This window comes from Anastrepha obliqua, chromosome 5 (assembly GCF_027943255.1).
Source record: "Anastrepha obliqua isolate idAnaObli1 chromosome 5, idAnaObli1_1.0, whole genome shotgun sequence".
NCBI classification, from domain to species: domain Eukaryota; kingdom Metazoa; phylum Arthropoda; class Insecta; order Diptera; family Tephritidae; genus Anastrepha; species Anastrepha obliqua.
This window is the reverse complement of record NC_072896.1, coordinates 113,779,868-113,799,615: the sequence shown is the minus strand read 5'-3', so window position 1 is coordinate 113,799,615 and position 19,748 is coordinate 113,779,868. Positions and strand designations below refer to the sequence as shown.

Sequence of the window (19,748 nt, the reverse complement as noted above, 5' to 3'; positions counted from 1 at the left end):
GGCCTCTTCTTCTGTCGCCTGGTGGACTTGTTTCGAAGATCCTTATTAGAGTTCTGTCGTTGCTCATCTAATCTTTTGCTCTTTGACGTACCTAATTACATTTGCAGCCCTGATAAATGTGTCTAACTCGTCGTTGTACCGAATGTGGTAAGTACCGTCTTCAAGTCGTAGAGGTCCATATATTTTTCTTAGAATCTTTCTTTCAAAACAATTTTACTCATCAGTTTCTTTGGATTTCAGCACGCATACTTTGCACCCATATGTGCGTATAGGTCTTATAATAACCCGGGTGTCCCCTCCAAAAAAAAAAAAAAAAAAAAAATAGGTCTTATAACATAAATTTGTTATGTGCGAAGTAAGACTTATTTGCAGCTTCCCCCTGTCTGTATGGCAGTAGATGTATCTTTCTAGCTCCCTTTCGGGTATTCTCACCCTAGATCTTCTGCTCCCCTTCTTTCCACTGAAGTTTCTCTTTTTCTTTCTCCGGTCGGGGTTAGCGGTGATGCTGACGTGCAGGCGAAACTAGGGAGATTGGGAGTCATAGGTGAGAGACTTCATTTCGTTGCATCTGTCATCGAGTTACACTTCGTTCCTCTTTGTTATGCCTGAGAAAGAAAACGCCTATGAGTAGGAAAGGCCAAGTGGAGAATAGCTTGGCTTCAGTTGGTGTTTTTAACGAGACTGACGCGCTTTGTTGAACTTGAACGAAGCCGATTGTGCGGTTACTGTGCCATCTCATCGAGGACTCAACTAATGAACGTGTTTTCAGTCATCTCTCCAATGGCATCGATTTCCTTGGTGTATCGACCGAAATAAAATCTAGCGAAACTAGACAAAAAATGTTAATAAATACAAATTTCAGCCAGATATATCAAAGCTCCATTCAAATGGTGGTAGGTGAAGAATAATGTCTCCTAGGCAGAGGAAGCAAATGAGCTTAGCTGCACTGAGAAGACAATCCAAAGCATAATTGTGTATTGTTTTAAGCTTGGCTAATGATATTGAAGTAGGGCCAAGAAATGCAGTGTAAGCTCTTCTAACGGAGGCCTCCATTAGACGGATACTACCCTTGGGCGGTGCATTTTTCCTATACTTACTAGATATTATTTTCTTAGGTATCGGAAGAAATTACCCTCTTTTGAACGGACAAAAATTTGTTGACGGTGAGGCTCCGCCCAAGTGTGGTTTCACTGTACATAAAGAGCTATTATAATCAGGCGAAAAGGAGGATGAAGGTGGGAGCCCTAAATGAAAAGGGAGCCCGAGTGCAGTACAATGGACTTAATGTTGACTGAGTGTTTTACTTGCTAGTTTGTGCCGACCAAAAAATTAAAGTAGTCAGCGACCCATCTAAAATACTTCTTTTCAAGAAAGTTTACTATTTAATTTGTATTCTATTCTTATAAAATAGCGCTTTCCGAATAAGATATACTTGTCATTCATATACCTTCATCTAGAAAGGCCATTTGACTAGAAACATCCTCAACCGTAAAAACCTCACCCCTACCTGTTTTAGCCTAACTAATACACAAATACGTTTATAAAAGCTTTCCACATTCTTATTTTAAATCTCTTACTCCTTTTCACTCCAGCCCTTTTATATGTACCAATGGACGCATACGGAAGCGCCAACCACATCTGTGCCGCTTACACCCGGCAGACTAGACACAGTAGCGGTGTGGCCACATTGCAGCACACCTAGCACAGTGTCGCGCATACCGAAGGGTGTACAAGTGGACACCACAGCAGACATCGCATTTCAACAGAATCTCCGCAAGCGTTTGCTTGCCTGCGGCAACCTAACCGAAGTACACAATGTAGTAAATGAGTTGCTCACTTCCAGCGAAATGACACGGCGCCCATCTAGGCGTTGCATCGAATTAACAGAACTCCTAAATGCGAGCGAAGCCACAGTTTACGAATATGAAAAGGGTGTCTCGACATCAGCTTTAACGAGTGGTGAAGTGAGGAGTCAACAAGCACTCGATGCAGCTATACAGACAGAAATATCATTGGAGGCGGGTACAGCAACGTGTCCGTTATGTATGCCAAAAATGAAAGAAACCAGTGATCAAGGCATACAAACGGAGGCTGAGGCGACAACTAGTGTGCCAAAGCCACCTCCACCGCCCCCACCACCTTATAATCCTAGCATTTCGAATACTCCTATAGCAGCAGCACCTCCACCGCCTCCACCAGCTCCGCCTGCACCACCACCACCACCACCTCCGCCTGGCATGAATGCACCTGCACCGCCACCACCACCACCACCGCCTGGCATGAATGCACCTGCACCTCCACCGCCACCACCACCACCAGCGCCGCTCTCCTCAACAGCTGGTGTGCCACCTCCTCCTCCACCTGCGCTTCCTCCGCTCAATACTTCAGCTGTACCGCCGCCTCCCCCACCCGGAGCACCAAAACCACCTTCATCCGCAACACCAGCGCCACTGCCAAATCCAACTGAGGGAGCGTGGTTTCATACCACAAATAGTAAGTAACCTCATTTTGCTAGATATAAAATTAATGCGCCCACAACTGTCAGCACCTCATTTAACATGAAATTTTGCTTTTCTATATCAGCTCTTCGAAAGACTGCCGTTAACCCGCCTAAGCCTATGAAACCACTTTACTGGACTCGCATAGTTACAACTGCGCCACCACCTAGACCTACACCTCCACAATCGAACACAGACTCCAGTGGCAGCTCGCCAGAAGACGTGCCAGACGCAGCTGCGCCAAAGGAAATCTGGCAGGAAATCGAAGAGACAAATCTCGATAACATCGACGAATTCACTGAGCTTTTCTCAAGACAGGCTGTTGTACCCGTTAGCAAACCAAAAGAGAAAAAGGAGGTGCGTGTGAAGGCAATGAAAGTTTTGGATAGCAAGCGTTCCCAGAATGTCGGTATTGTTTCGCGTAGTTTGCACGTCGACTTTTGTGAGATCGAACACGCCATCTATCATGTGGACACATCGGTTGTAAGTTTAGAGACATTACAACAAATAATTAACATTAAAGCAACAAACGAGGAACTGGAATTGATAAAGGAGGCGGCACAAAGCGACATACCACTCGACTATCCAGAGCAATTTCTGCTAAAAATCTCACAGATCTCAATGTCTACGGAACGCATTTCCTGTATTGTCTTTCAAGCCGAGTTCGAGGAAGCCGCAACGGTAGTTTCGCGAAAACTGGAAGTTGTTACACAGCTTTCACAGTACTTGATCGAGAGCGAAGACCTGAAACTGGTGTTCACCATAATACTCACGCTGGGAAATTATATGAATGGCGGAAATCGACAACGTGGTCAAGCGGATGGTTTTACACTAGAGATTTTAGGGAAACTCAAAGACGTCAAATCCAAAGAGTCGCAGACGACGCTGCTGCACTTTATCGTGCGCACCTATATTAGTAGGCGACGAAAAGAGGGAGTACAATTGTTGGAGATGGCATTGCCCATACCAGAACCCTCGGATGTGGAACGAGCAGCACAAGTGGATTTTGATGAGGTCAAACTCCAAGTAATGGAACTTCATAAGAAGTTAAAAGGTGAGTTCCGAGAAGAACAATAACGAGCTTAGGTTCCATGCGATCTATCGATGTTAAATGTAATCAAAATTGGTATGGATTTTTTATTTCATTGCAGCCAATAAAAAGACAACGGAACGTGTGGTGCTAGCCTCGACTCCAGACAGTTTGGAGCCATTCAAATCGAAAATGGAGGAATTCATAGAGAGCGCAACAAAAACTATTGATAAGCTTTATAAAGACTTGGATGAGTCGCGTGAGACGTTCATCGAAACAATGCGTTTCTATCACTTCACACCCAAATCTCGTGCGCTGGAGCAATGCACACCTGATCAGTTCTTTGAGTATTGGACGAATTTCACCAATGACTTTAAGGATATTTGGAAAAAGGAGATTGCCACGTTGTATGACGACTTGTAAGTGCAAAGAACGCAAAAACCTCAACTCAGTGACTGAATGAAATTTTGATTTTTAAATTTGTTTTTTCTTTTTAATTTTTAGGTTACGCAAGTCAAAGCAAATTCAAACACAATCACGAAAAAATGTAAAAACTACAAAACTGAAGCCAGGTGGCCTTAAGGAACGTATCTTGCGATTGAGCAAAAAATAAATGCAGTGTAGCAGTGAAATTTTTAATCGACAAAAAAGATTTAAAATAAATGTAATATTTATTATGTAGCTTAAAACATTATTTTGAAAGTAGATGAAAATGTTTTAGGCATTACATTTGTTGCTTTAGTGACTAGCTAATTGAGTATTAAATTATTTGCAAATACAAACGAATGCCCGTAAATATGCACATATACACACATACACACATACAGATACAATAGAAAGTAGCCTTATATTACATTTAGCGATTATACTAATTTAATTTTGTATACGAAGCATTATTAATTTTAATTTTTTTAAAGAAACTGCAAGTATATTTAATTTGAAATTGTTAAATAAACAAGTTAAAAAATTATTAAAAATTTGAAAAATTTAAATCGAATCGAAATCATTTTTATGGGGAAATAACACAAACAAATTATGAACATTAGAACAGGGATTGAAAATAATAGTTATTTTAGAAATTTCAATTTACAAAGTCAGTGGGAGAGAATTTGCCTATTTAACATTTGTAAAGGGTGGTTAAATTTCAAGGGCCGATGTTGAATGTGAACCACACCTAAACGTCAAGTTTTTTCTACATTTCATTTGACCTTTTTCAATTTCAGACTAATTCAATTTGAACCATGGAAAGACACACAATCGAGCAACACGTATTCAGACTTATTTTGAAAACGGGCGTTCAAATCAAAATGCATATCGCGCACTTCGTGAAGAAAATCATCTTCAGTGATGAGGCACATTTTCACCTCAGTGGATTCGTCAATAAACAGAATTGCCACATTTGGGCGAATGATAATCCAAGAGTGAATGCTGAAAAACCAATGCACCCACAAACAGTGACTGTTTGATGCGGTTTATGGGCCGGCGGCATCATTGGGCCGTATTTTTTCCAAAATGAGGCCGGTCAGGCAGTTACTGTGAATAGTGTTCGCTATCGTGAGATGATAACGAACTTTTTACGACCCGAATTGGAAGATATGGATATGGACGATATGTGGTTTCAACAGGACGGTGCCACTTGTCACAAAGCTAACGAAACAATGGCTCTTTGCGCGAAAAATTTGATGGCCGAATAATCTCACGTCACGGCGATGTCAATTGGCCGCCAAGATCATGTGATTTGATACCGTTGGACTTCTTTCTTTGGGGTTATTTGAAAGAAAAGGTGTACGTCGATAAGCTAGCAACAATTCAAGAGCTAAAGGATGAGATAATTCGGCACATTAACGGCACAGAACCTCAATTATGCCTCAGCGTCATCGAAAATTTGGACCATCCGATAGAGGTATGCCGCCAAGGCCGCGGCGGCCATTTGGCCGATATTTTATTCCATACGTAATTGAGCCACACCAATATTATCATAATAAAGAGAAATGACAATAATTTCCTAAAAAAATTGTATTTGATTCAAAATCAACACCGGCCATTAAAACTTAACCACCCTTTACCATTCAGTAGTGCTTAGGTTCGAAACTCTGCGCATAAAATACCAAAATCATAGAAAAGGTGTTTTCTAATGGTGCTCGCCTCTCGGCAGCTAATGGCAAACCTCCGAATGTATATCTGCAATGAAAAAGCTCCTCATAAAAAAATATCTGCCCTTCGGAGTCGGCTTAAAATTGTAGGTCCCTCCATTTGTGGAACAACATCAATACGCACGCCACAAATAGAAGAAGGAGCAATCAACTGTTTTTTATACCGATATTTTTCAATAAAAAATTAAAATTAAAATTTTATCTTTATCTTATCTTATAAAAAGCCAAAAATAAAAGTTAAGCTGAAAGGAAAACTAAAAGTTAAAAATTGAATGTTATTTTTTCGGTCAAAAATAAAAGTTAAGTTGACCAGAAAAATAAAAGTTAAAACTTGATTTTAATTTTTTCGGTAAAAAAATAACGTACCACCCTAATGCCAGCAAAAAAAAGCGTAAAATGAGAGTTAAGTTGAGCGGCAAAACAAAATCTTAAATTTTAACCTAATTTTCGATGAAATGTAACGTACCGCCCTAATGTCAGTAATGCAAAAAGCTTAAAATAAAGGATATACACTGGGTGCCAGGGGTCATTTTAACCTCATCATTTCATGCCAACTGATTTTAATACTGAAGGCAGACGCCATCCAATGGATGACGAAACCAACCGTCAGCTGGTCCAGTAGCGGTGGGTACGTGCGTGGGATGCTGCGAAACGTGTCGAAAAAAAATGTTTAACAACTCATTTAATACCGGCTGAAATTTTTTTTGTGTATTTTTGACATTCATGCGCCGCAGAAGGGGGAAAATACGTCAGCTGAACAGGCGAACTTGTAAAATAAATTAAAAAGTAACGTATTTGATTTTACGTAATTTGATTTTGAATTTACAATTTTAAATTTCATTTTTAATTTAAAATTTCGCGGTCAAAATAAAAATTGAGTTGAGCGAAAAAATTTAATTTTAAATTTTAACTCAATTTTTTCGGTCAAAAATAACTTAACACCCTAATGTCAGCAAAATAAAAAGCCTAAAATAAAAATTAAGTGGAAAAATAGAAGTTAAAATTTTTAATTCAGTTTTATTTCTTCGTAAAAAATAACGTACCAGCCTAATTTTTGCCATAAAAGGCCAGAAATAAAAGTTAAGTTAGCCGGAAAAATAAAGTTTTAAATTTGAACTTAATTTTTTTGGCCAAAAATAACGAACCACCCTAATTTCGGTAAATTAACACTCACAAGAAATGATTACACTTTTGCTAAGAAAGTGTTTACATTTGTACTTAATCTATACTAATTTTATAAAGAGGAAAACTTTGTTTGTTTGTTTGGTTGTAATGAATAGGCTCAAAAACTACTGGACCGATTTTAAAAATTCTTTCACCATTCGAAAGCTACATTATCCACGAGTAACATAGATTATATTTTATTTTGGAAAAAAATAGGGTTCCGTAAGATATTTGGATTTTTCGGACACAAACTGAAAAAACTCTTATATCTATATACATAAAAAGAAGTTACATTTCCTTGGTAATCTTATAGCTCAAGAACCGCCGAACCGATTGACACAAAAATTTTAGAGTTCTTTTCTATCTTTGAGGAGGTGGTTTGTGTGAAGTTTGATTGAAATCGGTGCAGCCGTTCCTGAGTTATGAGATTTTATGTGAGTAATGGTTTCCTCTCATACGAAATGCCTGTATGGGAAAAACAATAACAAATACACAGCCGCTTATGAGCGTTTCTGTTGTACTGTTGTGGTTGTAAGTGTATTATGTTAATATTAATTTTGGACGAAAATATTATATAATAAAAACTGGAGCATTCAAGGAACTGGAAAAACATTTTTAACTTTATTTATTTTAGCATAATTTATTTAGCGTAAAAAATTGAAATGGAAATTAAAGAATCAAAGTTTAATTACAAGTTTTTATCGGCTCTTTCACCTTACCTGTATATAGGTAACCACCACAATCAAATTTTAAAAAAGTACAGAAAAGGCTATTGTGGCATCTTTAGAAAGTATGTTGAATGAAAAAATCAACTAATTCAACTGTTTAAACATTTTACGAGTTCTATAAAGAAAACTTAATATGAAAAATTTCTTGCGATATAAAAAAGCATTTTATGTATGGTGGTGCGAAGCCCACTGGGAAATGCTAGTTGATGCTTTCCATTTCAATTCAACCGGGCTATTCGGGTCATGTTCTTCGATTTCGATGTAACTGAAATATGTTGCTCTCTGGTCAAAATAATGAGACACGTATTTTTTTGTTCGCCCGAAAAAAATTTTTTTCAAGAGTTATCGGCAATTTTGTTTTTCGGCTCAAACTCGATTTTTTTTTAATTATATAAGAAATTTTTTTTTTTAAATGCTCATAACTTAGTCAAAAATGAACCGATTTTAATAATTTTGGGTTCAAAATGATCATAATTACTTACACGTAGAAACTCATGTAGAAACAGTTGCAAAGAAGTAGTTGAACATTTTTTATTTTGCAAAAAACAAAAAGTGCGAAACAGGTTTTTTACTCAAAAATTCATTACTCAAAAACAACTCATTTTAGCTACTGGGCATTCATCTTAATTGAAGTTTGAGGTGTCGTTTTGATTTGGAAAAAGTTATAAAAAAAAAAAAATACACTTTTTGAAATATTCAATTTCGAAAAAAATTCAATTTTTTTTCTTTTTTGGTAAATAAAAAATTTTCAACTACTTTTTTGCAACTGTTTCTACATGAGGTCGCTCGTGTAAGTTATTACGATCATTTTGAATCCAGAATTATTAAAATCGGTTCATTTTTGACTAAGTTATGGGCATTTAAAAAAAAAAATTTCTTATATAATTAAAAAAAAATCGAGTTTGAGCCGAAAAACAAAATTGCCGATAACTCTTGAAAAAAATTTTTTTCGGGCGAACAAAAAAATACGTGTCTCATTATTTTGACCAGAGAGCAACATATTTCAGTTACATCGAAATCGAAGAACATGACCCGAATAGCCCGGTTGAATTGAAATGGAAAGCATCAGTTGTAATATAAAATAAAGTCAACTTTTTGTGTGTGTTCGCTAACCGGCCGCGTCTTTGCACCGAATTAAACCAAACTTACACACATTGTTAAGAAGATATTGAAGATGGTTTCCATATAATTTGAATACCTATTGGTAGAAAGGGTCTCAAGATATAGGTCAAAACGTGGACCCGGGTAACCTTCGGACGTGTATGTACAATATGGGTATCAAATGAAAGCTGTTGATAAGTGCTTTAATACGGGGTAATTTTCATACCTATTGATGACTAGAGTCTCGAAATATATGCCAAAACGTGGACCCGCCGTGTCTTTGCACCGAATTAAACCAAACTTACGCACATTGTTAAGTAAGTATTGAAAATGGATTTCGTAAAGTTTGGTTGTAATTCGGAGCACTGGCAACGGGTACAGCGTTCTTTTGAACCAGCCATAATGTCGCTTACTTTTTTAACGCTTGGGGCGGAACTGAACTGTCAAATTGACAGTGTGATTTACAATGTGTCAATATTTCTTTCTATCCATATAAATGGATAATGGTTAAAAAAGCTCCAATGCTTAATAAAACATATAAATTGAAACGAAAAATTCATGGATGATCAGGAAAAAAGACGATGGTTTATTCATATGCGTTGATTTGAAATTTAAAAACAATCTTCTTTTTCCTGATTTTCAATAAATATTTTATATTTACTCAAAAACAAAAAGAAAAACAAAAAATATTGTTTATGCCAAAGCGCTTGAATAAAGAATAAAGAAATAAATAATATGAAAACCATATATAAGGTTGTCAAAAAAGTCTTGCGGTATTTCCACAAGCTTGTCTTTGCAAGCGCGTAGTTCTAGTTGTATTCGTCGCATCGGTTCACGCTAGAGCTTTTTGGAAAGCTCTTTTCACGTGCTAACACGTGTTTGATTAATTGCTGCTTGCTTTTAGTCGTTCGTGAGTTATAGCGTCGCAAACATGGAGCAAAATAAAGAGAAAATACGGCATATTTTACAGTGCTACTACGATAAAGGCAAAAATGCATCTCATGCTGCCAAAAAAATTTGTACAGTTTATGGACCCGATACAGTTTCCATTTTAAACCGCACAACGATGGTTTCAACGTTTTCGTTCTGGTGCAGAGGTGATCGAAGATGCGCCACGGTCCGGCCTGTCGTCGAAAATTGCGATAAAATCGCTGAATTGATCGAAAGAGACCGGCATAGTAGCAGCCGTAGCAGCGGCCAAGAGCTGGGCATGAGTCATCAAACCGTTATAAACCATTTGAAGAAGCTTGGATTCAAAAAGAAGCTCGATGTATGCCACACGACTTGACGCAAAAAAACATTTTTGCCCGTATGGATGCATGCGAATCGCTTCTGAATTGCAACAAAATCGACCCGTTTTTGAAGCGGATGGTGACTGGCAATGAAAAGTGGGTCACTTACGACAACGTGAAGCGCAAACGGTCGTGGTCGAAAAGCGGTGAAGCTGCCCAGACGGTGGCCAAGCCTGGATTGACGGCCAGAAAGGTTCTTCTGTGTGTTTGGTGGGATTGGCAGGGAATCATCCACTATGAGCTGCTCCCCTATGGCCAAACGCTCAATTCAGACCTGTACTGCCAACAACTGCACCGCTTGAATGCAGCACTCATGCAGAAGAATTGTCTTCCATCAGGACAACGCCAGGCCACACACATCTTTGGTGACGCGCCAGAAGCTCCGGGAGCTCGGATGGGAGGTTCTTTTGCATCCACCGTATAGTCTGGATCTCGCACCAAGTGATTACCACCTATTTCTGTCCATGGCGAACGAGCTTGGTAGTCGGAAGTTGTCCACAAGAGAGTCCTGTGAAAATTGGCTTTCCGGGTTTTTTGACAATAGGGAAGCGAGCTTCTATAAGAGGGGCATTATGAAGTTGGCATCTCGTTGGGAACTCGTCATCGAACAAAACGGCGCATATTTGACTTAAATCACATTATTATAACCAATTTTATGAACAATTGAAAATTCAATAAAAATACCGCAAGACTTTTTTGACAACCTTATATTTTCTGTTCTAAACCATATCTATTCTATTTTAGTGTGCCCAGCGAAGGGGGCCGGGTTTGCTAGTTTTCCATAAATTCTGTGACAAATCTTACAGTGCATACGGCGAGAACAATGTCACAGAAAAAAGTGCCGTTATTTTTGCTTTTGTTCGTATGCATTGTCTACTCATAAATTGTACTCAGTTTCGTGGCAAATGTCGCTTGTTAACAATGGAGTGGGGAGCTAAGGAAAATCGCATTCCAGTGATTGCATTACAAAAGTGTGGTAAAAGTTTAAGTGAGATTTACGAATTGCAAACGTCTGAAGTGACAGACTGAAAAAGAAGTGGTCGTCCCCGCGTGGCTCGCACCAGTGTATCCACAAAAGCCGTTCGAAAAAATTCGTCAAAACGTCTTAGAAAGCAGAAAATCATGTCCAGGGAATTGAATGTATCGACCAGATCCATGTCAAGACTAAGAGAACAAGAGATGATCTCCACATGAAAAACTTCCGTTGCGCAACTGGTCATCTTTTGACAACGCGCTCGAAGAAAATTAGACTCGACTGATGCAAGCAGCTTCTTTGGTGGCACGCGGTCAATGGTTATGAAATTTTTCTTTTCACAGATGAGAAAACTTTCACTGTTGAAGAAGTTTTTAATAAGCAAAACGACAAAATCTATAAATCTATCTTCTAAAGACGCAAAAAAAATCTTGTTCCAAGGGTTTAATGGTTTAGTTCGTAATGATTTGGTGGCGTAAAAGATCTTCATTTCTGCGAAAAAGTGGTTAAGACCGAGGAAAAAGTGTACCAGAAGGATGTCTTAGAAAGCATGGTGAAGCAGTTAAGCAGTTATTCTCTTCAATGGAGAGCATTGGATAAAAAAGGAGCAAAATTCCGCGCCTACTCATAAGGCAAAAACCACCCAGCAGCGGCTAAAAAGCAATGTCACTGGGCTTATAATCGCACGCGATTGGCCGTCTGGAAGTGCAAATCTGAATCCATTGTACTACAGTTTGTGGTCTGAATTTGAGAACATGGGCTAGCAAAGACCTCACAGAGATTTGGAGAGTCTCAAACAATCTTTGGTTCGAGCAGCTACGTCATGGAAACCGTGCGTGCTACAGTAGCTGAGTGGCCTAATAAATTGAAGGCTTGTGGAAAAGCAAATGATGATCATTTCAAATGAAATTTAAAATTATTTCTTTTCAAATTTATTCGATTTAATAAAACTAACTTCATTAAAAAAGTACTATAATTTTATATCTATAACGGACGTAACTTGCAACAGAACTTATGGCAGGACTAAGTATGGTAGGTAGGTAGGTAGGGTGGTTGTCATAAACACACACGTAGACCTTTCGCAGGTCCATTGTGATACCAGTGGAGCTTATCCTTACCCTAAGCGTTCCTTTTCAAACCATCCGGTGCTTTAATAAACGAGCAGAGCTTCGTTAGTTTTAGATGGGCTATGTCCGCTACATCGGTTAAAAATGCTGTGCCTTCTCATAGCTAAGCTTTCACACTCACATAAAAGGTGTCTGACTGTTTCCCTTTCTTCTGTATTAAGACAGCTTCTACAGAAATCGAAGTACGGGAGTCCTAACCTTCTAGCGTGGCTGCCTATTAAACAATGACCAGTTAATACACCTATCATTTTTCTTATACCTTCTCTGTTAAATCTTAGCAAGATCTTCGATCGACCGCTGCTCCAGTTCGGCAATGTCTGTCTGCTTAGTTCGCATGTTGTGAGGTTTTGCCAGCTTGTATTTACCTTTTTGATGGTTTTCCTGTCTATAAGTAGTTTACAAGTGGCTATAGGCATGGGTATCAGCGCCTTATCCGGTTCGAGATCGCGTGTTGTAAAGGTTCGTGCAAGTTCATCCACCTTGCAGTTTCCTGCTATATTCCTGTGGCCTGGCACCCAGATAAGGTGCACTTTGTAGCACTTAAATACGTCATTTAGTAGTTTAAAACATTCTAGAACTGTTTTTGACGAGTGCGTTTTTGATTCAAGCGCTTTTATTGCCGCTTGACTGTCCGAGTAAATGAAGACTTCATTTGTGGATAATACTCTCGTTTTTATTTCTGTAAGTCCCTCCTTTATAGCAGTGACTTCCGCCTGGAATACACTGCAATGATCAGGTAGGCGAAATGATTGGCATACTCCGAGTTTATCGGAGTAAACCCCTTCACCTACTTTGTTGTCCAGTTTTGAGCCATTTGTGTAGATGTTTAAATCATTTTACTTAACAATAAGCCCGTTATCCCATTCCTCTTTGGAAAGAAATACTGTGACAAAGGATTTATTTAAATTGATGTCCTTGGTTTTACAGAAATCCGTTGTGCCAGGAATGCAGGGGAATTTCCTAAAATTGCAGAGTGTCCTCTTTGGTTCGTTCTGAGTAGGCCGATTTCTCTTAGTCTGAGAGCTACTTTGGCAGCTGTTTGCTTACCGAATTGCTCTATTGGTAAAATGTTAAGCATATAATAAGTGCATCTGTGGGTGTGGTCCTAAGGGCCCCGCAGATGCAAAGACTGGCCATTCTTTGTACATGTACCATGGTTCTTTTAATGTATGACTTATCTAAAGCCGGCCACCATACTAATATGCCGTATGCCAGGACTAAGTATACTTTTGCTTTTTATTTTGAAAAATATCTGTATTTTTATGTAACTTTTTAGACTTTTTGATATGGTTTTCTATCATGATTCAATTATTAAAGGTTTGCTCACTAGTGACATTCGATTTTTGCCACTCCCTTACAAGAGGTTGTATTTAAAAATGTGAATAAAGTGGAACAAATTAAATCCTTTTTGGTAAAAATGGTAGCAAAAAAGTATTTTCTTGCTTAAATGGAAAAAAACTGTGAACGCTTTAAAAAATTAATTTTAATTAATATTTGAATGTAAATAACGGTACAAACAGAAGTTATAAGCGGAAATTGCGTCAAATATTAAAAAAAAATTATTTCACTTAATCCAAGATTATATTTTGTGAATTTATTATTAAATTTAAAAGCGATCTCGAAGTTGCGAAGCTTCGCCAATATGAAACTATTTTGTTAAAAATCAATAAATAATTGGCACGTACAATTATGTTAGGTGTTTGGCCGAAATCCTTCTCCTATTTGAAGCGCGTGTCTTGATGTTGTTCCACAAATGGAAGGACCTACAGTTTTAAGACGGTTCTGGCAGATGGTTTTTTATAAGTAGCTTTTTCATTCTGGTACTGTGCTCTGCTAAGCCTGCTCTGGACACTTCATTCATCCATGGTAAGGTGGGCTCTTTGGAAACAAGCTCCGTCAATCCTAACTTTTTATAATGAAGTATGCAATGGTATCGGTCGCGTCGGGACTATCCAATTATTCTCCCTGTCGTAATTCTTTGGGAAATGCTAGCAAAACATGAATTCCTTCCAAATCAACACATCACAATAAATAAAGCTATGTAAATTCTCCACTCATCGATCTTGGATTATGTCAAATAGTCTATTATGTCCTAACTTAAGCGGTATGTATTCCATGTCATACTACCATAGTCCTGAACATACCGATAAAAACTCTTGAGCGAGTGGCTGCTCGTAAGCAGACCATTTTGAAAATGAAATGCTTTTTCTACAAATTTTACTTTTCCTCCACTTTCTTTCAAAATTTCTAGAGCTAGCAACCCAATGTCTTGCTAAGGGAGCCGATTTGTCAAGAGAGAACGAGAAAGCTGCTTACTGAGCAAACCTTTTATCATTGAATCATGGTTTTCTATGAAATTTAGTAATTTTTTTGGATTTTCTCAGTTCGGGCATTTTTTGACAACCAACTTATGGATCTGTTGAATGGATAGGGTAGAATTGATAAAATGCAGATAACTGTAAATAAGATTGAATAGTGCTGCGGCCGCCGTAGTCGAATGGGTTGGTGCGTGACTTTTTTTGAATCCTACAAAAAGTACCTTAGTGCTTTCCACTAGGAAACGCAAAGGGGTAACACTGCAACTGTCTTCTGAGGTTAAATATTTAGGAGTAACCCTAGATAGTAAGCTTACCTGAAAGAAGCACGTCGAGCAGAAGGTCTCTCGAACACTAAAAGTCTTCTGACAGTGTAAGAGAACCTTTGGCAAGACATGGGGTCTAAGACCGGCGATAGTACACTGGCTGTACATCACCCTTATTAGACCCATTATTACATACGCCTCTGTAGTATGGTGGAAAGCCATTAGAGTAAAACCCCTAAACAGGCTACAGAGAAGTGTGTGCTTGGGTATCACAGGTGTCACGAGTACGACATCTGGTGATGCCCTTAATGCTATTCTGAACTTCCAACCTCTAGATCTTCAAATTCGAAAGCAGGCAATAAAGGCGGCGTACAGGCTCATGTTAAACGGAGTCTGGGGAAATGAAGTAAGCACTGGCCACTGTCAGATATACCACCAGTTGTCAGAGCGGTGCACACTGTTCTCGATGCCGGTGGACAATCGGGTGCCTGTCGTTAGCTTCGGTAGGAAGTATGACGTTTTGATCCCAGATAGAGATCAATGGTTAAGTCCAGAGACCCTATTAACGGGATATCAGCACACTTTCTACACCGACGGATCTAAAACCAGTGATGGAAGCGGATCTGGATGGTACTTAGATGAAGACACTAAGTACTCCTATGCCACAGGACAGTTGGCCACGGTATTCCTTACGGAAGTCTATGGCATCTTGCATGTGGCGTACTGGCTAATTGAGAAAAAGTGGCGAGGCAACAGTATTGGAATTTGTAGTGACAGTCAAGCTGCACTGACAGCCTTACTAACCCACGCTTCTCTTCGAAGTTAGTCGGTGACTTTAAGACAAAACTGAATAGTGTTGCAAAACAGAACAAAGTTAGTCTTATTTGGGTGCCTGGACATTATGGTATTGCATGGAACAAGTTAGCTGATAAATTGGCAAATAAAGGCTCTGCAAGTATACCACTAAGCCCTGAACCCTTTCTAGGTGTCAATTCCGCATCTATTCAACTATGGATTGAGGACTTCATGACGTCTACCCACAGAGGTCGTTGGTCTGAGTTGAACTCGTGCAGAGTAGCCAAATGCTTTGTGAAAGAACCAAACAGGAAAACAGCGACATTTCTCCTAAAACTCAGCAGGAAGGACTTGAGAGTACTGGTGGGTGTAATCACAGGGCACAATGTCAACATATGACTACCATGGGGGTCGTGGACAGCCCGATATGCCTATCCTGTCTTGAGAATGACGACACTGCAGAGCATTTTCTCTGTAGCTCTCCTGCATTTTCCAGAATCAGACTTAGGATATTGGGTAGCGATACATTGAGTATGGACAGAGTTAATACTCTTCCTCTTCCGGACTCTTAAAATTCATCAATGAATCCAAGAGATTTGTGGAAGACTGACCTCAAACTAATTTATCCATTTTTACCATCCACCTTTTATCTTTCCTATCTCTATTCTTTCTACTGATATCTATCCGGGTGTAGTACAATGGTCTACTGACTGAGTGCTTGGACTTGTCCAGCTCCTCACTAAAGCGAATTTATAAAGAATGCCAGACTCGCATGGCAGCCTATGTTGTTCCTGGCACAAAAAATAAGGTGTGAATTTTTTTGTCGACCCTCTGTGAAAATTAAACCTCTCAATATTTCAAAAACATTTTTATTTAAAAATAAAAACCAAACAAAGCGCACAGAAAACTTTGTTACTTTTGCAAAAAACCCGTGGCTGGGACAGGTACCATTTCTTTCAATTCCAAAGAATGAGGGAAGTGTGGAAAAATTTTTTTGAAAAAGGACTGGGACTGTATCACGGCTTGCATGTGTTTTCAATATAATAGCAGGGCTATTAATCTGAATTGTTAAGACCCAAGCCATATAACCAGGTATACTATAGAATAGCAGGTCGAAAACAACATTGGCGTGTATTTGGTTGCTGCTTCACATCTCTAGACCAGTGATAGAGCAGCTGATTTTTCAATTGTGAGCCTTGATTTTCAAAGTGATCTGCGTCTTTGTTGCCGCTTTGTTGTTTACATTCTCTTTGAAGAAATGTGTACATATAAGTTTGTGTTCTCCTGTACATGTTTCTTTGAAATCGCAGCAACTTAGTAAGAGCTCGACCTGAACAACATGTGTGGACATCTTGTAGCACAAAAGCGAGAGAATTTATCCAGATACGGCAACAGCTATGGCAGTAGTTATGACTTCCCACGACAGTCTATTCTACGTAACCGGAACGACCCGTATTTATTCCGGCCAAGGACTGTCACTTCAGCAGCATTCCCAGTATATGTATCGGAATTGTGTATGCTGCTACAACAACAACTGCTGTGTTGTATCTGTTCAAAAACTGTTTTTGTAATTCTATAGAAATTTTTGGTGAGTGAGCATAGGTGAACAATAGTTTCGGAACATGAATGCTTATGAGTATTACAAAAACAAAACAATCATGAGTGTGTAGTAGGGTGGATGGATTTTTTCTTAATAAATATAAGCGAATCAGTTTCGGAGACGGAATTTCCTACTTATTTTTTTCCAAATAATTAACGCGAAAAAGAAACAATTGTTTGTAAAATGAAAAATAAGAAGGCTCGAATTCCATTTTAGAGCTTTACTTCCATGGACCTTTTTTCCGAATTACCCGTAGAATAAAAAAATAAAAAAATTGGTTATATTTTTCAAGAACTAATTGGTCTGCCCTCATATACATACATATATTAACACTTGTAGTTCAATTTCAATTTCAATTTATAATAAAGAACTCACACTGGTAGCCTTCCTTGATATCGAGGGCGCGTTCAACAACATCCTACCGGATACCATAATAAAGGCACTGACGGATTTCGGGATCTCTGGCGCTCTGGTTGAGTTCATCAAAAACATGCTCGTGAGCAGATTTGTGATCGCAACCCTAGGGACCTCAGAGAACAAGAAAAAAGTTAGCAGAGGAACACCTCAAGGCGGTGGGATGTCCCCTCTCCTATGGGTGCTGGCATTAAACTCCTTGCTAAAGAGCCTAGAGGAGAGAAGACAACACGTCGTAGCATATGCGGACGATATTGCAATGGTAGTAAGAGGGAAATTTCCCAATACACTTAGAGAAGTCATGCAAGATTTACTAAACATGGTTGAAAACTGGTCAAAAGCAAATGGGCTAAGCGTCAACCCCAATAAAACTGAACTCATCCTATTTACCAGGAAACATAAAATTCCAAATATAGCTCCCCCGACTCTAGGTGGAACGGCACTGTCATTTAGTGATGAGGCCCGCTACTTAGGTCTAATACGAGTACTAGACCGAAAACTAACTTGGAAGGCAAATGTCGAAGATAAAGTAAAAAAGGCGACAATAGCACTCTACTCTTGTAAACAGCTGATAGGACTAAGTTGGGGTCTCTCCCCATCTATCGTATATTGGCTTTACACAGCAATTGTCAGACCAATCCTAACATACGGCATATTAGTATGGGGGCCGGCTTTAGATAAGTCATACATTAAAAGAACCATGGTACATGTACAAAGAATGGCCAGTCTTTGCATCTGCGGGGCCCTTAGGATCACACCCACAGATGCACTAAATATTATGCTTAATATTTTACCAATAGAGCAATTCGGTAAGCAAACAGCTGCCAAAGCAGCTCTCAGACTAAGAGGAATCGGCCTACTCAGAACGAACCAAAGAGGACACTCTTCAATTTTAGAACAATTCCCCTGCATTCCTGGCACAATGGATTTCTGTAAGACTAAGGACATCAATTTAAATAAATCCTTTGTCACAGTATTTCCTTCCAAAGAGAAATGGGATAACGGGCTTATTGTTAAGAAAAATGATTTAAACATCTACACAGAACGCTCAAAACTGGACAACAAAGTAGGTGGAGGGGTTTACTCCGTTAAACTCGGAGTATGCCAATCATTTCGCCTACCTGATCATTGCAGTGTATTTCAGGCGGAAGTCACTGCCATAAAAGAGGGACTTACGGTAATAAAAACGAGAGTATTATCCACAAATAAAGTCTTCATTTACTCGGACAGTCAAGCGGCAATAAAAGCGCTTGAATCAAAAACGCACTCGTCAAAAACAATTATAGAATGTTTTAAACTACTAAATGACGTATCTAAGTGCTACAAAGTGCACCTTATCTGGGTGCGAGGCCACAGGAGTATAGCAGGAAACTGCAAGGTGGATGAACTTGCACGAACCGTTACAACGCGCGATCTCAAACCGGATAAGGCGCTGATACCCATGCCTATGGTTGGTTGGTTAGAGTGGTGATTCATCCAGGATCCAACTAGCGCTTCCGCACCATTTTGTTGCCACATCCTCGTTACCAAATTGTTTAACAGTTATTTGCAGCAGGACTATATCCAGTCTGTGCGGTTTAGGAACCTTATTAGGTTGTTGACGTCTAAGCCAGACAGCTGCTCGAGACTCTCGAACAGCGGTTTGCCCAGGGTTGACATTCTGTCCTTCCATAGGGCAGGGCATTCGCAGAGGAAATGGACGATTGTTTCCTTTTTCTCCGGTTGTTTACACCCATGCCTATAGCCACTTGTAAATTACTTATAGACAGGGAAACCATCAAAAAGGTAAATACAAGTTGGCAAAACCTCACAACATGCGAACTATATTAAGCAGACAGACATGGCCGAACTGGAACAGCGGTCGATCGAAGATCTTGCTAAGATTTAACAGAGATGCTATAAGAAAAATGATAGGTGTATTAACTGGTCATTGTTTAATAGGCAGCCACGCTAGAAGGTTAGGACTCCCGTACCTCGATTTCTGTAGAAGCTGTCTTAAGGGGGCAGCTGGTTTATAAGTTCAAAAAAATCAATTTTTTTCGTTTTAAGCGATTCCTAATATATTTCAGAATATTCACACAAAGTTACAGAGCCTAATTCTCAATATTTCCGTAGATACAAAGCCAAAGGTAGGCGAGCGTTAGGTAGTTACGCTGTGACCGGACAGCTATAGTACAAACTTTATCTTCTTTTCTCGACTTTTCATTTTTATGATTTCTTTGAATTGGCGTACATGAATGAAAAAAAACGAATGAACCTTTTGAAATGAAGCATAGCTTGTTCCCTTCAGTA

The 19,748-nt window shown here is 39.0% G+C and overlaps 1 protein-coding gene across 6 annotated transcripts in view; it reads left to right on the top strand.

Annotated features, from left to right (window-relative positions):
• Positions 1–4,520, top strand: part of LOC129246841 (protein cappuccino) — a 173,226-nt gene extending 168,706 nt beyond the window's left edge. For all 6 annotated transcript variants that reach the window (XM_054885500.1, XM_054885499.1, XM_054885498.1 and 3 more), the window contains 4 exons: positions 1,593–2,493; positions 2,584–3,552; positions 3,650–3,947; positions 4,033–4,520. In XM_054885500.1, coding sequence (XP_054741475.1) covers positions 1,593–2,493; positions 2,584–3,552; positions 3,650–3,947; positions 4,033–4,141 — 2,277 coding nt within the window. In that variant the 3' untranslated portion in view covers positions 4,142–4,520. The remainder of the gene's footprint in view (positions 1–1,592; positions 2,494–2,583; positions 3,553–3,649; positions 3,948–4,032) is intronic.
• The last annotated feature ends 15,228 nt before the right edge of the window (positions 4,521–19,748 follow it).